General features: G+C 42.3%; 1 protein-coding gene across 2 annotated transcripts in view; it reads left to right on the top strand.

Annotated features, from left to right (window-relative positions):
- LOC106610773 (collagen alpha-1(XII) chain) overlaps positions 1-20,399 on the top strand; it is a 71,929-nt gene extending 51,530 nt beyond the window's left edge. For both annotated transcript variants that reach the window (XM_014210332.2, XM_014210333.2), the window contains 21 exons: positions 15-158; positions 456-620; positions 743-781; positions 914-1,052; positions 2,075-2,217; positions 2,723-2,832; positions 8,103-8,261; positions 8,611-8,688; positions 9,565-9,651; positions 10,216-10,269; positions 10,799-10,894; positions 11,265-11,318; positions 12,595-12,648; positions 13,080-13,133; positions 13,614-13,685; positions 14,024-14,059; positions 14,145-14,211; positions 14,312-14,494; positions 15,027-15,104; positions 16,487-16,657; positions 17,088-20,399. In XM_014210332.2, the coding sequence (XP_014065807.2) occupies positions 15-158; positions 456-620; positions 743-781; positions 914-1,052; positions 2,075-2,217; positions 2,723-2,832; positions 8,103-8,261; positions 8,611-8,688; positions 9,565-9,651; positions 10,216-10,269; positions 10,799-10,894; positions 11,265-11,318; positions 12,595-12,648; positions 13,080-13,133; positions 13,614-13,685; positions 14,024-14,059; positions 14,145-14,211; positions 14,312-14,494; positions 15,027-15,104; positions 16,487-16,657; positions 17,088-17,098 (1,994 nt within the window). In that variant the 3' untranslated portion in view covers positions 17,099-20,399. The remainder of the gene's footprint in view (positions 1-14; positions 159-455; positions 621-742; positions 782-913; positions 1,053-2,074; positions 2,218-2,722; positions 2,833-8,102; positions 8,262-8,610; positions 8,689-9,564; positions 9,652-10,215; positions 10,270-10,798; positions 10,895-11,264; positions 11,319-12,594; positions 12,649-13,079; positions 13,134-13,613; positions 13,686-14,023; positions 14,060-14,144; positions 14,212-14,311; positions 14,495-15,026; positions 15,105-16,486; positions 16,658-17,087) is intronic.
- Positions 20,400-20,725: the final 326 nt, after the last annotated feature.

A 20,725-nucleotide genomic window follows, 5' to 3' on the forward strand; every position in this document is an offset into this window, starting at 1 on the left:
CCCTCTGTGTACAGGTGCTGCTCTGAAGCACGTTGGCGAGAAGGTGTTCACCTCAGACAACGGCATGAGGAAGCACGTGCCTAAGGTTCTGGTGGTCGTCACCGATGGTCGCTCCCAAGACGAGGTCCAGAAGAGTGCCTCCAACCTGATACACTCGGGTAAGTGTTCAAAGTTGGGATTTGTCCTTATAGAAGTCAGAAACTGGATATTTTCAGTCAAGGTTTAGTAAACCTTAGTTGACTTTAAACGTCATTTTAGTGTAGCTAGCTTTGTAACTTGTTTTGAGGTATAGCATTGTTTACCTCTTTTGGGGGTTTTTCGTTTTTTTTCAAATTGGAGTGCTGTACTGGCAGATCTAATCAGCTACTGTGAAATAGATGTGAACAGCCACTAAGGTTTGACTAGGCTATGGCGTATGGATTCCAAAGGTTGTCTTTGTACTCATCTCACTCCAGGTTACAGCGTGTTTGTGGTCGGTGTGGCCGATGTGGACATGGCAGAGTTGAGGAACATCGGCAGCAAACCAAGTGAAAGACACGTCTTTGTTGTGGATGACTTTGACGCGTTCGCCAAGATCCAGGACAACCTCATCACATTCATCTGTGAAACGGCCACATCCAGTAAGATTAGCATCGGCATGACGCAGTACCTTAAGACACAAGTTAAACCAGATTGACGTTTGCTGTCTTTTGTCCTCTAGCCTTTTACAGCTCGTCATGTTGTTTCATTTCTCCCTCTTCAGCTTGTCCTTTGATCTACATCAACGGGTTTACTTCACCTGGTAAGTATATATTCAGAATAAACTGACAGATACTGATAACACCTACGGGCCAGTCAGTACTGTACAGAATCTTCCTTTGTATTGACTTGTATTTTCTCATGATTGTGTATTGACCTGATGTGTATTCTCCAGGCTTCAGAATGCTTGAGGGCTTCAACATCACAGACAGGACCTTTGCTGCCATGAATGGCGTGTCCATGGAATCTGGCTCCTTCAACAGTTTTATAACCTACAGGCTTCACAAGGACGCATTCCTCTCTGCGCCCACAAAGTAAGTGTGTGTGTGCGTGCTTGCAGCCTGTTTCCTTCGTGCGCGGCCTGCTCCTCTCCTGCGTACTATAATGCTGGCCTGTGTAATCATTTTTAATGACCTTCAAAGGCTCAGCAGTCTGCGGTCCCCCCAGCGCCCATCCAGCATCTACAGTGCCCCTTGCCAGTTCTGTTTGTTGTTGCAGCTTGTTGAATATGAAGTGTTAGTAAGAGAAAATAATTTTGTTCAGAGTGTAAAGCTCCCAGGGCAGGGCCCTCTCCCACATATGTCATGGAGGGAGCACCAAAGCAGCCACAGGTCAAAAGCCCAGGTCTTTATTGAGCCCATTAAAATGTCTTCAAGCAATTGCTGACCTGCTCAAGAATTCTGTTCTAACCTCTAAGGCACGAGCATGCTTTGTTAATTTGTCCATAAGGATTTGTGTTTGTGCGTGGGTTAGCCATTGACTCAATGTGCACATGTGAAAACACTTCCAGCCGTAAAGTAGGGACAGAAAAATATTTCAATATGTCAGTAATTTTTCAAGGCTGGGGTAAAACTGGCAACCATTTTTAGGTTGTGTGGCCAACGTGACAGGGTGGATATTGTGTGTCTTTTTGGTTTATGGTGTGGTTTTTAAGGTGCCAGCATTGTTGCTCTGTGTCTTTGGTCTTCCAGGAGTTACAAAGAATCTAGTGTTTCATCCTGGCCAAAGGTTGTATAGGTTACGATTTGCCATCTTAATCCAAACAGGTTTTTGTGAACTCTCTGATGTTGCTCAAAGATTTATAATTATCTGATGATCTATACCCACTGGGCACACACTGGTTGAATCAACGTTTCCATGTCATTTCAATGAAATTACGTTGAATCAACGTGGAATAGACTTTTGAATTGACATCTGTGCCCAGTGAGTAAAGTGGTGATCAGATATTCTCAAGGCTGGTGTCTATGAAGTTGACCATCTTACAAAAGTAGAATCCTTTAGCTCCATGAAAGATGTCTTCCATGACACCTGTATCCTGTATTTTTGTTCCTGCCAGGGAGATCCACCCAGAGGGTCTTCCTCCATCCTACACCATAATCCTGCTCTTCCGTCTCCTCCCCGACACCCCCAACCAGGCATTTGATATCTGGCAGATTGCTGACAGCAACAACAACCCTGAGGTTGGGGTCACCGTCAACCGTAAGACCCCGCCATGCTTTGTTTCTCTTATGGGGTAAGCTGTGGCTGCCCAACAGCTGTGGTCTGATTCCCCTCCTTACTGCATCAGATAACAGTGTTTAGAAACTTAGACCAGTGTAATGACCTGTAGGTCGCTACGGTCCATTGATCCTCTCTTGGTAAATGCAGGACAAAGGAGATTCAGACCTCTGAATGCAAAAACATCAACCCCCAGACATGGCTGTATCAAGTTCACTCTCATAGGAAAGTGTTTTGGTTTGACACTGACTTTTACGCTCTGTGTGTATTTCCAAGTCCATAAGTGTTCCCTTGTGTGCCTAAGTTTGTGATCAAGTACTGTACCTAAGTATTCGCTAGTTACCTAAGTGTTTAGTTGTTCATAAGTGTTTACTTGTGAGGGCTATATCCCCTGTAGCTCACTCTCTGTGTCTGTTTCCATGTGTGTTGCGTGACTTCTCCCTGTAATGTATGGGGGCCATCTGAAACCATCGTTCCCTCTTTTCAGCTTCCAGCAAAACAATCACGTTCTACAACAAGGACACCAGAGGGGAGATCCAGAGAGCCACGTTTAATGAGGATCAAGTGAAGAGAGTTTTCCACGGAAGCTTCCACAAGGTAAACACCATTTCACTTGAATGACATTAAGGCTTGGCAAAGGAATCACATATCTTGGCTTATTTTTCTGGTTGAATTTCCTGAGGACATACAGATCAGCAATAATCTACAATCATTTGGGATAATTACTTCCAAAACACCAGGGTCCAAAGAAGCCTTTTCACATGAATAATGGATTTCTGTGGTAAAATGTTTAGATTAATGTTCAGGGGAGATTATTCCTGTCTGGGATGTGTACCCTTGATATGGTCACCACCTATGATAGATGTATTTGTCTGTTACCAGTCTTTATGAGCGGTCATGTCTGTTCATAGTTGACGTTTCTGTGGATTAGTGTTTTGCCTCATTGAGTTCACCTACCGAGGTGATAATCAATGCCAAGACTAAGGTCTAGCTAGGATCTGGTTACCTACCTCTCACGACACTGAATGCGATATGGATTCGGTGCCAAAGTGGAGTTCAGGCCTTTTTACAATCTGGCGTTTAGCTTTGTTTTCGGAGACTTTAGGCAGTTATTTTGATGAATGGTTTGGAAGGACTATAAATATCTTTCCAAAGGTTGGAGGAGACTTTGGTGACCCATGGTCACCTTGCACAATGTGCAACCAGTTAGCCTAGCGATGGAGGCTTACAGTGTGCTGATTGGCCATTGTCCTGGCGGCGGTCAGGTGGGAATTCCTGAACATTCTGAGGAAATGGGCTGTTATTGGATCAGTGTTTGTTGTGGTTTACCTCGTTTACAATAAATAAAACCTGATACATTGGGAAAAAGACCAGGTCGTACTTTTACCACGCAAAACAGAAAGCTAGCTGCGTGTGCCCTATGAAGTATTTTCAAGAGTATTTGCTGCTTGAATCAAATGATCTGTTAATAACATTAATTTCCTGCTTCAACAGATGGTTTCTAAAAGTCAGAGAAAATCCTCTCAAAGTATTATCACACGCCATGTTTGCAGCCGGGGGAATAAACTGATGTAATCGACCAACAAATTCAACAAGCCCAAAGAGACTTACAAACATCTGTAAACATGAATGGAGATATTTGGCGATATATTGCATCTCCTATACTTCACATCTTCATGCCTCTGAGTGTGGATTCCCATTGCCGCCCTATTACTTTCCTATGGTGGGATTACAATGCCAAGTCTGAGTGGGGGTTATTGAGAACATACCTTCAGTCATTAGCCACTCAATGCTTTTCAACCCTGTTGAAATAACACTACAGACAATGCCATAATTGATTTTAAAAGCCCTTGTTTCTCTAGAATGATTTTGTCACAATGCCGAGTTTTAAAACCGTCATATAAAGTGTTTCTGCCACATTCTGGGTACGGCAATGTCACAGCAGGAGCAGAGGAGCTCACATGGGACATCAAACACTAGGCCCAACTCAAAGCAGGGCACAATGTAAAACATCCTCTGTTATGCTCAGCTATCATAAGATGAGAAGGATTTAAACGATGAACGTCAGTATATTTTCATATTATTTTATGAACGTTTCAAGATGTAAGATACATCTAAGATGTAGATGTTACTGTTTCCAATGGACTTGAAGAATGTTTCAAGTGAATCCATGTTTCTGAGGGTCCTCTAAAATCACGAGGACCCTCTAGTGTAGTCTACTCTGATCTGACATCAAATGTACTTCCTAAGGTCAATGAGTCCACTCTGAACACATTCAAGTTATGAGGGAGAATGGTTTGCCCATAGAACCTAAAATAAATCTAGTTTCAGTCAGACCACTAAGCAGCAAAGCTAATTACAGGACAGTGTTATGAATGGGACCCTGGAAAATGTTGGGTCAGGGCTATATCCGATGACGTCAGTGACATCAGCACAATGACATCATCAGAGCTCTAGTTGGGTACCAGCCTATGTGTCTGTGTTTCTTTTCTATTGCTGTGGTGGTGCCTGCAGTCTGAGTGTTCTGAGTGGCTAGTATGTGGTGCTGTGGTTACTGCGCTGAGGGTAAAGGAATCTACAGCGGTCTACCTACCAGATTAATTGCTGGACTGGTGCATGTGTGTACTGTAGTTACTGACTGGTGTTTTTGTGTGTATTGTGGTTTCCCAATGGTTCATCCATGGGTGGTTTGGAGTGACCTCAGCGTGTGGCGCTAGAACCTATCTGACTAGTGAAGTCAGAAAAGACAGCTGGACTTAAATACAGCTGTTACCCAAATGCTCAAATGTAGCCCTTAGCATGTATAGTGTGCCCTACCTCAGAGCACTTCATATCTTTTGATATGAACTCAGAATAGATTGTTATGAGACTCATAATACATTTGAGGTTTTCCCCTCCTCTCGACTATTTCACTCACAAAATGAATTGTTAATTCTAAGATTAGACATGTCCATGGGAAAATATGAGACAATAATCCAAACCAACCCTCATCTTTATTTCTAGTCTGACCCATGCTCTCATTTGAACTATAGTCCTGATGTTTGCCAAGTGTAGTAAAATGTGTAGGGTGTAGCTACTTCATATAGTTCAATAGCAGGGTAAACGGTATTTCATCAACTCATATATTGTATGTATCATTGGTGCCATTGGAGGTTTTGCATTTTGTTGCGATCAAGTGGAAATATGAACGTTTTTAGTGGTTTTTGTCATAGCTAGATGTATTCAGTCCACCCACTCTGCAGTTTCCCCATACTTAAAGCTTCACAAATGCAGCTATTATTCTCTGAGAGGATCCAAACTCTCTCAAACTTTCCATTCAGGGAATGGGTGGTTAGGTTTTGCCAGTATTTGCATGCACTAATTGAGAATTAGTGGGAGAAGAGAATGCTCCAAAGAACCCAAGTTGTTTAAAACGTTGGTCTTTGGTCAATCTCTAACTGATACTCTGCCATAGCCCTGACTGCCCTCTTTGTACTCTCGTTATTACAGTGTTTTCTCTGATGCCTTCTTTTAAAAGCCTTCCATTCCGTGAGGTAGCCAAGCAGATTTAATGACGTATACAACCATTTCAGCCCCAGAGGAAGCCACTCGGAAATGAAATGGTGACTTTACAGCCAAGGCTAAGCAAGCTCCTTCAGAAGCCTGGATGGGAATATTCCATTGTCCTCCAGGACTGGACATGGGAGCGTAGATGTCTGGAATGATATGGTGGCAGTAGTATACCTAAACTAGGATTTTGTGTCTTCCTGGAAAAAGCTGAGATCTGTGAATGCAATTTAGCGCTGCATCAAAACATTTCAGGTAAGTGAGAGAGATATGTCAATCTAATTAAGGAATCCTATCTTAGGTAGCAAGGCTGGACATGAATTGTGATTTCATGGCCATCAGGGCTCAGGAGGGAGAAAAAGGAGGAGCCGTGAAGACAGCCAATACTAAGAAAATGGAGTCCGATAGAAATCATGAACGTATGTCAGGGGAATCAGGGGGAAATAAGGCAAGAGAAGCCAATATATGACTATATGAGCTGTTACTGTACTATGTCTGTGGACTGGACACCTAGCTCCGATATAGCCTACATTATGGTGTCTACAGTATACCAATGGGAGAATCCATACTAGTGTGAATGGAGTGCTGAGAAAGAGAAAGTGTTCCAGATGTGTCAATGTCCAGAAGAGCTATGGGCAGAGGAAGGGAGGATTAATTGAGTGTAATTGTGACTTGGCTGGTCACGGTGGAAGTGGAGGTCTGGTCTGTCTTGACTCCTGTGGTTTTTGATCCATTCAGAAGATGTTAATCGTCTGTGTCAGTGTGAGAGTTGTCTCAGGCCTTTGTTAGAGAATGAGCCATTGTGCGATTCAATGATTGGGTTCCAATTGAATAAGCTTCCTGTTCACCAACATCAGCCCTTTTCAGTTGATGGAATTCTAGTTTGCTTTCAAATGATGAGAGAAAACACTGACCGTTTTATGGTGAATACTAATTTTCCAGTAATATTTTCCAGTAATGTATAAGTTCGCATTCTTTGCACTTGCAGTACATCATTGAGCGTTATTTTTGGTTATCCCACAAGTGCATCATAGTATATATGTCCATGCCAGGATCCCGAGGTATCAGACCACTCTCCTGTGGTTGGCCAGATAGTCTGTTCTCTTGCCAAGAAAGTCCACTGTAATTTTGTGAGTGGTTGCCAAGTGCGGTTGTTATTGCTCTATAGGACAGTAATGTTAGCCTGCTCTCTCTGTCAGGGTGAAAGCTTGTCAGACTGTTTAAAAAAAATGCAACTGCACAGGAAAGTATGTAAAGTGTAGCACTTTTGATGGGTTACCACAAACAACATCATTTCAAAGGCCCATATTCTGACAGTGCGTGTTGTTTCATATATAGCCATAGCTTGTTTTATCTTTTAGATTTTTTTAATGTTCTGATATCAACTTTCTTCCAAGGGACCTAAAACCAGAATGTTCTTACGTGATTCTAAGCTATTGCCTTACCTCCTTTCTCCATTTGCACACACTGTATATAGATTTTTCTATTGTGTTATTGACTGTACTTTTGTTTGTCCCACGTGTAACTCTGTGTTGTTGTTTTTTGTCGCACAGCTTTGCTTTATCTTGGCCAGGTCGCAGTTGTAAATGAGAACTTGTTCTCAACTGGCCTACCTGGTTAAATAAAGGTGAAATAAAATATATATATAATAACTTAATTATAAGGAGGACTGAATAACAAATCATGTTAATAGTGGTGATTTAGTGAAATACAGTGCAGCATCTTAATAAACATCAGTTAGACTTTAGGTGTTTCGACTCCACATGGGTTCAACTGGGTTCTTAGTATCAAATCAAATAAAAAAATGTAGTTTATGTTACGAGACTATCGAATAATGTTGCTTATTAGGTCTTTCCATTGTAGAGAGAGGCTCTTTTTTAATACGGAAATGGCATGTCAAAAACTCTGGATGCTCTCAGTATCTTTCGCAAGCCTGGATGTCCAAACATTGTAATAAAATAATAATAATAATATGGTGGGTGCTTATATTTGGCCTACTTCACTTTGGAAATGTTTTTTTTTTTTACATATCCCAACTACCCCTGAGACGCCCTCTGAGAGTAAAGGGTCACGGCTAGGGTCTGCCATTATCAAGGTGACCTGGAGCAATTAGGGTTAAGTGCCTTGCTCAAGGGCACATTGACTGATTTTTCACCTTGTCGGCTCGGGGATTCAAACTAGCGTTTTTTTGGTTACTGGCCCAACGCTCTAACCGCTAGACTACCTGCCACCCGTTGTTGTTGCTGTCGTAGTTCATATTGAGATTAGAGTGGTCTTGACTAATAATCCTCTTCCTCTTCCTCCTCCTCCTCCTGCTACAGCTTCACATCAGTGTTTCTCCCGAGAGGGTCAAACTGAACGTGGACTGCCAGGAGGTGGCAGAGAAACCCATCAAGGAGGCCAACAACATCTCCACAGACGGCTATGAGGTGCTGGGAAAGATGGCTAAGTCAGGTGGATCAAAAAGGGAGTCGGCAACGGTGAGTGGAAAATGTTCAAACTGGAAAACCCCTAAGGAAATGCATCCGTCACTCACACACAAGCTATTGGTGTTAAGTGTGAAGTGCAAAGTGCCCAGGTTTTACACCTAGCTCCTCATCTGCTGATGCTCAAGTAAGAACTACAACTCACAGTCATTGCTGGAGGAATGAAAGACGCTGCTCTCTCTCCCACTCATCTTACCTGTGTTCCAGCTCTCTGTGGGTGCTGGCCTGCGTCTGGAGCCGTGTTGTTTCTGAGTCCTCAACGCTGGAGCTCAATGGAAGCCATGTGTAACGCCCATCTGTGTTCTGATCTCTCTTGTTCTCCTCTCTCTGTTCTGTTGTACAGTTCCAGCTCCAGATGTTTGATATTGTGTGCAGCTTGAGCTGGACCAGCAGAGACAAATGTTGTGACCTCCCGGCCACGGTAAGAGCAGCTTCGCTGTGGACGGCCCTCTAGTAAGGCCTCATACCTGTACAGTACCATCAAGCCTTGGCACTTTGACTCGCCCTCTAGCACGTACTATAAGTTAAGAGCGTCATTATATTTTACCATGCATGTGTCAGAGGTTACATGTTATTTCTAAAGTGTGCATGTGCTGTATAGACTTTGTCTGAAGCCTAGCTGGGAAAAAGTTTAAAATGAAATGATTGCATTGGCAGGCCTGAATAGACCATTGTATTCCTCTTTAATTGGACTAATCTCAGTACAGTTTTACAATTCCAGTCCCACCCAAACAACTGGTCCTTTTGATCATGTGGTGAACAGATGAATCATTGTACTCATCTGTGATATGTTTATTACCAGATACATGTGCACTTACTTACTTGACTGTAGCCAATTACCCATCTCTCCCTCTCTGTGTAATTTGCATGATATATTCATATATCATTGCAAAGAAGGCTGTGTTGTGTAAGATGTCACATATTTCCTTCCACAAAACAGTTGGGTTTCAGTTGTCAAAGAGTATTTGTGTGTAGGCCATGCACTCCATTAGGGCAGCAGTCATATTTCAGTATGCACCCCAGTTTTCTAAAAACTTTATCAGCTTTTCTAATGGGTTTCCTTAAGGAAAACTTCAAGGCACCATTTTATGGTTTGGGTTGTCAGAGCAGTGGCACTCATTTTCAATACAGATACTCCTATCTGCACTTATCTGTATTTTGTGGGTTACCAGAAAGGCCCACAGATGTCAAGAGATGCCCAATGGGTCATACTATTAATATTGTATTTTAGTAAAGTATTTTTTACATTCTCATTATCTTCCATTCCCTCCCCCTCTCCTTCCTTTCTGTATTGCAGAGAGATGAGCTCAAGTGCCCGGCTCTTCCACACGCGTGCACATGTGCACAGGACAGTGTTGGCCCTCCGGGGCCACCCGGCCCCTCGGTAAAGACATTAACCATACCTCCATCCCTCCATTTCGCCTTGTCTTGGTGCAGGGTTCTCTCTACTTCAGTCTGTCCTCGCCTGGCGGCAAAGCTCTCTGTCTACTCTCTCATATAATGATGATGATGATGATACCACTCTGTCTCCACTATGATGATGTGGACATATAGGAATAGTGTTACAGAGGTATTATTTTTTCTTCATAATTGTTGCCCTGCTCTAAAGTTTAAGCATGTGGATATTAGAGTGGGGACATCCCTCATGTGAGTATCCGTGTTTTTTCCCATGGAAAACGAAAGAGAGGGGAATGAGATGAATGGCGTGCGATGAGGTGTGGGCTATCAGGCTTAGAGATGTGTCAAAAGATAAATGCCCATCTGAAGAAAAAAAATAACAGGAAAAACCTTGAAGAGGAGTCTGGAATATGTATGCTTCACTTTGCAACCTCACTACGCCCCTGTGGGGATTCCTGAAGGCTTGAGGTTTAGGTCTGGAAGCAGCTCCTGTTGTGGGGATGGCTCTCCGTCTCTGACTCTGTCTTTCATTCTGTCTTGACTTTCCCAGGGTGGACCAGGTACTAAAGGACCCAGAGGAGAAAGAGGAGACTCAGGCCCAACTGTAAGTCAAGATTTTGGATCATTATCAAGCCATTTAACACACACTTGGATCCAGAGCGATTAATGAGTCTGAGTCATTGGATATTATGGTGTTGTGTGGTCCGAGCCGCAATCAAACATTGAATCAAGCCATATCCAACTGAGCTAACTCGGCTACAGTCCAAGGCCCAACTAATTTACAGTAAAGCAGAGTTCAGCACAATGCAGTAGGGATCTCAAAGCAGTTACCACTGAACAGTACAGTCCGCCATTTGCATGCCCCATCAGACAAAACAGATTGCTCACATCTGAACTCACTTATTGAATGTTCTGTATATTCTTTAGCTTGATTTGTACTGTGTATTTTTCCCCAGTTTGATTTACGGAGGCCAGTGTCGAGAGGTCTGATGAGAAATAGAACTTGTTTCTCACCAAACAGTTCATTCTCATTCTCTCAGCCCTGCTGTGGAGAGGTCTACAGTGAGATATGGTGTGAATAGTTTAAAAGTAATGGGACTATGTTTGGTTTTGTCATTCCGCTTCTACCATAGGGTTCAATGGGCCCCCGTGGAGAACAAGGACTTCCAGGACAATCCGGACCTCCAGGTCCACAAGGCCCTAACGGCTTGTCTCTGCCAGGAGAACCTGTAAGTAACACCCCCTTAGATTACGAGGAAAACCCGTGTCTTAGGGGTTTATGTTTAGTGAACATAAAAATACAATTGCAGCCGTCACTGCAGCTATCCTTCATCTGGAGTGTTCTGTAGGATTCACAGTGTGTGGGGACTGTAGGACGTCCTCCCTGACTTATGATTTACACACACAGTCACCGAGTGTTAAGATCCTATTTATTCTAGAAAGTTCTTCCTCCTGGAAATTCTCCTAAAGCTGGGCGTAAATTCACTCTCAGTTACAGATTACATGACAAAGAGAAACACCAGATCCCTGTAGTTGTTCAGGGTTGGACTTCCCTTTGTACTCATAGTTCTAATCCTCTCCTTCTCTTCGTCTTCTCAGGGACGCCCCGGACCAAAGGGAGATCCCGGAGACTCAGGCCTGACTGGGCTGAAAGTGAGTACAGCTCTCTTTTTCATTAGTTGTGGTTTGGAACAGGAAACCGGAGGCGATTCGCTGAGAGAAGCAGTGCTACTGGAGCCTGGAATCTGTCCACATGGCAATGCTGCAACCACTTTCAAAGTAGGAGGTAGACCATACAGTCCCCAGAGTGGGATATACTCTCCAATCAACCTGCTGTTTGACACTCAGTGGACGGCCACCAGTTAAGATATTATGGGACAGAATGGTCTTGCCAATGGGAGTGGAGGATTGACATGAACTGTACATGTTCGTGTAGGCCGTCATTGTAAATAAGAATTTGTTCTTAACTGACTTTCCCAGTTAAATAAAGAAATGTAAAACATTTAAAATAAATTCCACTACAGTTCTGCAACTGCACTTACTCTAAACCCTGTAGTCAAGGCCAAAAATAGGTATTTGCAGACTATTCGTGGCGCTACTTGGGTACCACTAATTGGATATAAATAGCTGGGAAAGAATATGTTGAGAAGACAAACAACCTCAGCATTGGATGAGTTGCCAGGTTGCCAATGACCACATGATCATGTTCTCAAAGTGTATTTGGAGCCTACATTGCATCAAAAGCCCAAAGAGCGATTTCTGGAGACAATGGGACTAAAGATCAAGAGTTTTCTTGGAAGATATCCTTCATCTTCTCATAGATGGACTCCTTGCACATCTTAGAAGGGGACCACAACATACTGTGATAATTCTTTGGAACTGGTCCTCCACACAACATCCAGCATGGCCAGGGACTTTACAAACTGAGAACTCCAGTGCTGAATGATCTGAGACCCCTTGATTCCAACGATCGGAGGGAGTATTCTGTAACGTCAATAATGAGCATCATTTACGTAGTCATTTCGCATTCCATCAAGGACGACTTTACTTTGGGAATACGAGACTCCCCTGAACCCTAACAATTACCCTGCGAAGATAATAATACTAAAGAAGCATTTAGTTGAGAATTTCTCATTGCGTTATGATTATGGCTATAGCAGCCTTGTCTGTCAAAAGCTCCTGTTAACAACATGCATTTCAACAGCCAATACACGTATCCTAAGGTACTGGCACTAAGATGCATCAGCAAAGTGCATCATGCTCTCACTAAATCACAGGGAACCTAGAGAGAAACAGAGAGAAAACGAGTACCTATAATTGCTGGCAATATGAAAATGCAATTATGGGCCATTTGGGACAAGTCCGATGTGTGTGTGTGTGTGTTATTACTGGTTATCACAGTTTGATTGAGTGTGTTGTGTTCCTGCAGGGTCCTGCTGGTGCTGCTGGTCCTATGGGTCCTATTGGACCAGGTGGAGTGAGGGTAAGATCTGCACCTCTACACAGAGCTGCTTAGTGTACACACCCTGTTGAAAGGCCATTAATCTAGCCAGCACCCACTTAAGCATGTGATCACCTACTTAACTCAACGTGTGCAGTTAAAATGTTGTGTGCTCATAGTATTCTGTTGCATGTTAATGATGTTACTACCCTTGTCAGATGACGTAGTTTGGCTCCGTTGGACTGGTGCAGTAAAATACACTACAGAGATGGGTCGCTAGGGAGATTAGAGAGGTCCTGGTTTATTTCACTAAATCTTTATATACTCATCTCTTGGAACGACAACATAACTTTGAAACAACAACTTTATACCAACAACTTAATGACTGCAACTAAAACTTAATGCCAACTTATTTTTTATGAAGTGTAACTTTTATTGTTGCCTGTTTGTGATTGCCCATCTTCTTTCCCCAGGGACCACCAGGGAAGGAAGGACCCTCGGGACCTAGAGGCCCAACGGGACCGATGGTGAGTACTGGATTTCAGTCAAGAGAAGTTAAACCTCCTGGTAGTGTCTTTTAATGCCTGATAGTCAGCCTGTTAGTTAGCCTGCAGCATGTGGTCAAAACACAGACAAACTCAGTCCGTCAGTAAGTATTGACGATAAAGCATGCATCTCATTCCCTATACTGTGGTGGAGGCCTGCCTCCAGTTAATGAATGGCCACACCATTCCAATAGGAAGAGGGCCTACTTTACCATAAGGACTGATCTGAGGACCATTAAGCATCCTATCCCTGTTGGGAGTGTTTCCACCCACTTTAGTGTTCTTGGCACAGTATACTGTATGGTGCCTTGACTGTGGATATACATCACAATATAAGGCTGGACCGTATTATACAACATGTTATTTAACAGAGACCGGGAGTGGTTGTTGTTCTTGTATTTACTCCTTGGTAACTTTGGTAAGTGGATGTAACAATGACGCTGTTATCTGTCCATCATCCAGGGAAGTCCAGGATCTCCAGGAAACACAGGAACCACAGGCAACCAAGGAAAACCAGGAGACACAGGAAACCCAGTATGTACACATACAAGTGGTCATATGGTGATTTGCATGGGTCTTCAAGGAGGCAATGGCCAAGATGTGCCAAAATAGTGCAGAATTTCCTCCCACTCTTGAAATTAAGTTCTAAACTTCATTTGTGGAAGCATGAAGGGATGGTTTGGTTACAAACAATGGAAATTACAACAGTTGATTGCATTGTGTCTTGGATTTTACTCTGGTTCTGACTGGATGACCTTATTCGGAACATTTACCCCTGATTGCATTCGATTCAGTTGGAAAACGTTGCAAATCTCATGCAAATGAATGCCATTCCTGTTATTGAGAAAATCAATGTTTCCTCTCTTTCACAGGGATTGGCTGGAATAAAGGGAGAAAAGGGAGAGAGGGTATGTACAGTACTGTATCTTTGGACACTTTATTACTTTTCAGAGTAGCATTACCTTGTCTCACCAAAATGTGTGTGTTTTCCAGGGAGACTTTGCATCTCAAAATCTGATGCGCTCCATTGCCAGACAAGTTTGTGAACAGCTTGTGAACAGTGAGTGGCCGTTTAGAACGTCATAAGCCAGCATTGGTTGGGTACACAAACACAGACTGGATTCATTGTCTGACATCATATCTTTATTCATTCCTCTCAGGTCAAATGAGCAGAATTGATAATATGATCAACCAGATCCCCACTGGTTACCGTAGCAACAACCCGGGCCCTGCCGGCCCCCCTGGTCCTGCCGGCAACACAGGTCCCCCTGGAGAACCTGGACAGACTGGCCGAAACGGTTTCCCTGGAAACGCCGGCTTACCTGGAAACCAAGGAGAGAGAGGTGAGTGTGATATGTGTTGTTTTTTGTTTGCCTGTTGTATTACTTCCTGTCTGTTTTTGGATGGCTAGAAAGTCAATTACAAGTCCTACAGAGATGCAGAACTTCAAGTTATGGCTTACATGTAGGACACAGTCTGTGCTCTTGTTCATCCCATGTAACCTCATAGCAAATCATCTGGAGTAGCATTGAAATTTTTACAATGATGGTATAATTAAATAATGACGAGCTCAAAGATCAAACGGCAGTTTTGATTGCAAGCGATTGTGCATAACCCCCATCTACAGTAGTCTGAACATATAGGGTTGAAGTTGGAACCTGACATCATGCTAAGACCTGAGGGTCATCTGCCATCATGCTTCACTTCCTACAGTAAATCTGATCTATGCTACAATTTCCTCCATCCTCAAACATGCTCATTTGTGGTTTCAAGAGCAGTTATTTTCTGTTACAGATACAGGTACATTGTACTGTACAATGGGACCTTTTGTCATTGCTAATAACCCGTTCTCTGGGTCTGATTGTGTTGTTGCAGGGACGCCAGGAGAGAAGGGCGAGAGAGGATCCCCTGGAACAGGACAGAGAGGACAGAGAGGACTCAGTGGTCCGCCTGGTAAGACCTCGGACATCACTTCTCAAGTACAATAACCTATTGCACAGCTATGCCTCTTCCAAGGTCCCCCCCCATCTCACTAGAAAACAGGGACCATTAATGCAAGCCCCTGACTCTGTAATTCAGCTCATGTACCTTAACAACAAGGCATGGAACCTAAGAATATTACCACATATTTACTCTAAACGGTCGTTTTCAACCGTGGGAGACAATATGTTCCCATTCATTACTTCCTGATCTACAGTTCTGACCTAGTTTCACCATGGCAGCCATTTTGTTCTACATCCTGTACTTGGACGTCTCTTTGTGACCTTTAGAACTCCTCCCAGTGCATTCTAAATGACAGACCTGAGGGGCAGGCCAAGATTTGCCAAGCTTTGTCTCAAGAACCTTCGTTTGGGCTGCTGTGCTTCATAAATTCTTAGCAAACGATCAAATGTATTTCCAGCAAACATATTCTCCTTTCTAGAGAGAATGTATGTTTCTTCTTCATGGGATCGGTCCGCACAGATGTGTTCACACGTTTGCCATGGGAATTAAAGTTCCTCTTGATCAACATACCACAAGTCTGATGATGCAAGATCAACATACAGTATAATACATCATATGTCTGAGGGCCTAGGTCTATTTCTGAATGAAGGATTTAACATGTGCTGATGCATTATAGCTGCAATTTTCTATAATCAAAACAATCTTACTCCTACCTCTAATCATTCACCAGTGATCCCAAACCCATTCTAGAAATGGCTGAGGATTAGTCTCTAATAGCCGTCTTATTCAATGTTGATATTATTCTGTCTTCATGGAGGCCCCTTTAACATAGCATTCCCCTTTAATTGAAATTCAGCATGTGAAGGCCCTGAGTCCCCAGAAGCTTTCCTATCACGGGCTAGTGGAGATATCAGGCCAGTCATTGATGTCTACTTTTCCCCTTCAGTCGAACACTGCCAAGTCTGTTTCTGTGAATGAAGTGAGACACAACCTAGCAGCAGAAGGAGGAAGGTAGCTAGCGATGATTACTCATTGCTGAGTGGGAGAATCAGATTTTTGTACAATGAGCATTGCTTTGGTGGCCCATTCATTGACAACACATGTGCTCACTTAAGAGAGCGAGAGAGAGTGGGGGGGGGGGGGGACATTCCATCCTTGGTTTGTACTGTCTAGACAGACTGGGGCAGGGGGTAACTCCACAGTCTGACTGGCTTGCTTTTTTTCAGACTTTTAATTGAGCTGTCTAAATATCTAAATTACAGTGGTATAAACCAATTTCCCCCCCTCCACTTCCAGTTGCGATTTAAGGGTAATGTCAGTGTGGGTTTCGCTCTGAGTCTGAGTATTTGTTATTTAATTCCCACACCCTACCTTTCTTTATCTATTCCCAGGGCCACCAGGTGAGGCTCGGACTGGCCCCACAGGTGCTACGGGCTCTGCTGGGCCTCGTGGCCCTCCTGGTCGCCAGGGAACCTCAGGAGTGAGGGGACCACCCGGGCCCCCTGGCTACTGTGATTCCTCCCAGTGTGTTGGCATTCCTTACAATGGACAAGGCTACCCAGGTATGTCCACGACTGACTGAATCTCTATCCGCATGGCAGGATAGCTGAATACATAGTGAATGTACGAATGTAACGTATGCACACTAATTTATTTACAACTTACAGAGAGATACTGTACTCAACAGCTAACTTTCTGCTCTGGTTCAATATATGGAGACCTTGGATTTCAAGGGTTTTTAACAAAAGGGCAATGTTGATATTCAGTATAAGTATCCAGTTCCTTTTGATCCAACAAACTTTATGCAAATGGTATAGTGGATTTATCTTAGCAGCCACAACAGGCTTTTCACAACATTATAAACCCTTTACTTCCAAGGTCTCAATATGTTTGTCATAGAGTTAATATTCATAATAGCATGTAAAACAAATAGAAATGGCAAATAACTTTCTCCAACAGAGAGATCTAACCCCCTGTTTGAACTGTTTTCAGGTCGGTCCTAGTAAACTTTCTAAGCCGCCTTACACTTTGAAGTCCTGTTACTGAGATGTTAGCTCACTGGCTAATGACCCCGTAAGGATAACCATCATGGACATAACTGATGAACAACGTTAAAAACCCAAAACGAGAAAGAAAGGAGTGGACTGGCACTAACACCACTTCACAGCTTCTATCAGACAAGCTGCAGAGATGGCAACCCTACTGGCCTGTTTGCATCTTGAGCAAAAACCCCAGCAAACCGAGAGAGAGAGGGCTTCTCTGCGCAGGGAGGAGCATGTAAAAAAACCACTCAAAAAAACCCTACTAATAAATTGGATCTCATAACAAAAGAACAACAGTGTTAACATGGAGACGTGATATCTGTAAATAAACTAATTGTGCCTTGTAAATGATGTTTGAACCACACAATCCACTAAAATCAGTTGACATCTGTATTGAGCTCGTGCCTTTTAACCCGCTTCTTACTGACTTACTTCCAGCATAACCCTCGGTTTTATTATGATGCCTGAGTGACTTACACAGCTTGTACGCCAATCCAAACTGAAGCATGTGCCATTTGTACATTTAATAATGATGTTCTTTGTATGTTTGCCTAATCTATGCTAAATGTTATTTTCTTGCCATTTTCTTCATTTAAAACAAAAAACATATATACATCATATTAGTTCCTTTGCTGTAGAACATTTGTTTTCTAATACCTCAGTGGGTTTTAGGACTAGCAAAGGGATATAGGCAAGAGCTAGACACTAGTGGCAGTGTCGTCTTAGTGTTTTGATGCAAATTCCATCCCATATTACTTGTATTGGTATTTATCTTTATTTGGGGTATGTGTTCAACATGGTTGATAGTTGTCAATAACATTAAGTGCTAGAGTGCATGGAATCACTAACATTCTTAGAAACCGAGAATTTAACAGATAAATAACAGTTCTTAGGTCCATACAGTGAATACCTTGGTTGATTATTCATATTTAGGAGCTAGTCGAAAGTTTAGGTTGTACATTGTGCATGTCAAGTCTCAGACTGCCAACTAAAGTCCTGTTTGATTGGCCAAACAAATATTTCTAGCCACCGGCTACGAGCTCGATCCTGAAACCTACATAGTCCCTATACTCGAGGAAGAATCGGAAGACGAATCTGAGGCTATACAGTCGCCTGGTTACTCACGAAACCAGAGAGGAAAGAGGTCACTATCAAGAGATGATGCAGAGAGGATATCACAATAAACAAAAATAAAAAAAGAATTGTTATATTGAATTTATCTACATTTTTACATGAGCGAGTATTAGTGAAATTCAGATAATAAAATCTATGGGTTTGATACCCCTAGCTTTATTGTACATATCTCTACACATAAACAAGCTAAATTTAGGAATATTAAGTGAAAAATATAAAGAATCTAGACATTATTTCATTACAAATCTGTGTGCTTGCTAACTGTTCCCTTAAGTGTCTCTGCTTGTAATATAACTGCATTAAGTGTTTATTAGAGTCCAATGTTTAATGCACTAATCATGTCAAAGTCAGCAAATACATTAGGGGAAGTATACAGTGGCAAGAAAAAGTATGTGAACCCTTTGGAATTAACTGGATTTCTGCATAAATTGGTCTGATCTTAATCTAAGTCACAACAACAGACAAACACAGTCTGCTTAAACTAATAACACACAAACAATTATACGCTTTCATGTCTTTATTGAACACAGCGAATCGACATTCACAGCGCAGGGTGGAAAAGGATGTGAACCCTTGGTGGACCCTCCTTTGGCAGTAATAACCTCAACCAAAGTTTTCTGTAGTTGCGGATCAGACCTGCACAACGGTCAGGAGGAATTTTGGACCATTCCTCTTTACAAAACTGTTTCAGATCAGCAATATTCTTGGGATGTCTGGTGTGAACTGCTCTTTTGAGGTCATGCCACAGCATCTCAATTGGGTTGAGGTCAGGACTCTGACTGAGCCACTCCAGAAGGCATATTTTCTTCTGTTGAAGCCATTCTGTTGTTGATTTACTTCTGTGTTTTGGGTCGTTGTCCTGTTGCATCACCCAACTTCTGCTGAGGTTCAATTGGCAAACAGATAGCCCTACATTTTCCTGAAAAATGTCTTGATAAACCTGGGAATTCATTTTTCTGTTGATGATAGCAAGCTGTCCAGGCCCTGATGCAGCAAAGCAGTCCCAAACCATGCCTTTTTTGGATTTCTTTAAGTCTTTAGCTGACACTAAGATTCTTCTTAACCTCATTGAGCATTCTGCGCTGTGCTCTAGCAGTCATCTTTGCAGGAAAGCCACTCCTAGGGAGAGTAGCAACAGTGCTGAACTTTTATAGACAATTTGTCTTACCGTGGACTGATGAACATCAAGGCTTTTAGAGATACTTGTGTAACCCTTTCCAGCTTTATGCAAGTCAACAATTCTTAATCGTGGGTCTTCTGAGATCTCTTTTGTTCGAGGCATGGTTCACATCAGCTTTTCGTGAATAGCAAACAAAAAAAAATTGAGTGTTTTTTATAGGGCAGGGCAGCTCTAACCAACATCTCCAATCTTGTCTCGATGATTGTACTCCAGGTTAGCTGACTCCTGATTCCAATTAGCTTCTGGAAGTGGTTAGCCTAGGGGTTCACATACTTTTTCCAACCTACACTGTGAATGTTTAAATGATGTATTCAATATAGACAAGAAAAATACAATAACTTGTCTGTTAATAGTTAAAGCAGACTGCGTTTGTTGTTGTGACTTAGATGACGATCAAAACAAATTCTTTGACCAATTTATGCAGAAATCCAGATAATTCCAAAGAGTTCACATACTTTTTCTTGCCACTGTATGTATGTTTCTGTACCCATCCACATTACCCCTGTCCCTCATAATTAATTGTAAATGTCACAATGTCAAGCGGTCTGTTCTATTGAAATCACATAGTTTGCCACCCTCCTCATCAGAAAGAGGGTTACTGGTTCCAGCTCCATGAAAGGTTCTCATCGACTGGTAAATCCGGCTTTCAATTAGTTACTTTAGACCGAATGTGTGTCTGTTTTTATAATACCTACTCACAGCTGATTTTTACCAAAGGTGGAATTGCATGTCTGTGTTGTATATTTAGTAAAGAAAAAAAGGAAAAAAATAAATATATAGTTGTTGTTTTGTATCAATACCAAATGCAGTTGTAATTTGTTTGCAAGACTATGGACATAGAATTGCTTTTGTCATGTTTTAACTGCACATCGTGAATTCCACAGCCTTATTTTCTTATTTATTTCTGAAACAGAAGAGGCATTTTTCAATAAAACTACTGAAAATGTATATTTTGTTTCAGTCTCATGTCTGTGGTGTGCACTGTAGCTGCAAACATTAGATACAGTATGATAACATGGCAGATGCCAATCCCTCCCAAAATGTACTTAGTAGAGTATTAATAGGTTATAGCTACACATAGGCTTATAGATACAGGAACACTTAGTATGACGAGATCACATGGAACATGCAATTGAAGGAGAAGGTCCACAACTGTACAATATTAACTGCACTCTTAAGATTGGCACACATACTGTACAAGAACAGGCATATCATACCGTACCACATGAGTAGAAAATGTAGTGACCATAATATAGTGGCTATATCCAGAAAAG

The sequence above is a fragment of the Salmo salar genome, chromosome ssa09, assembly GCF_905237065.1.
Source record: "Salmo salar chromosome ssa09, Ssal_v3.1, whole genome shotgun sequence".
Lineage (NCBI taxonomy): Eukaryota > Metazoa > Chordata > Actinopteri > Salmoniformes > Salmonidae > Salmo > Salmo salar.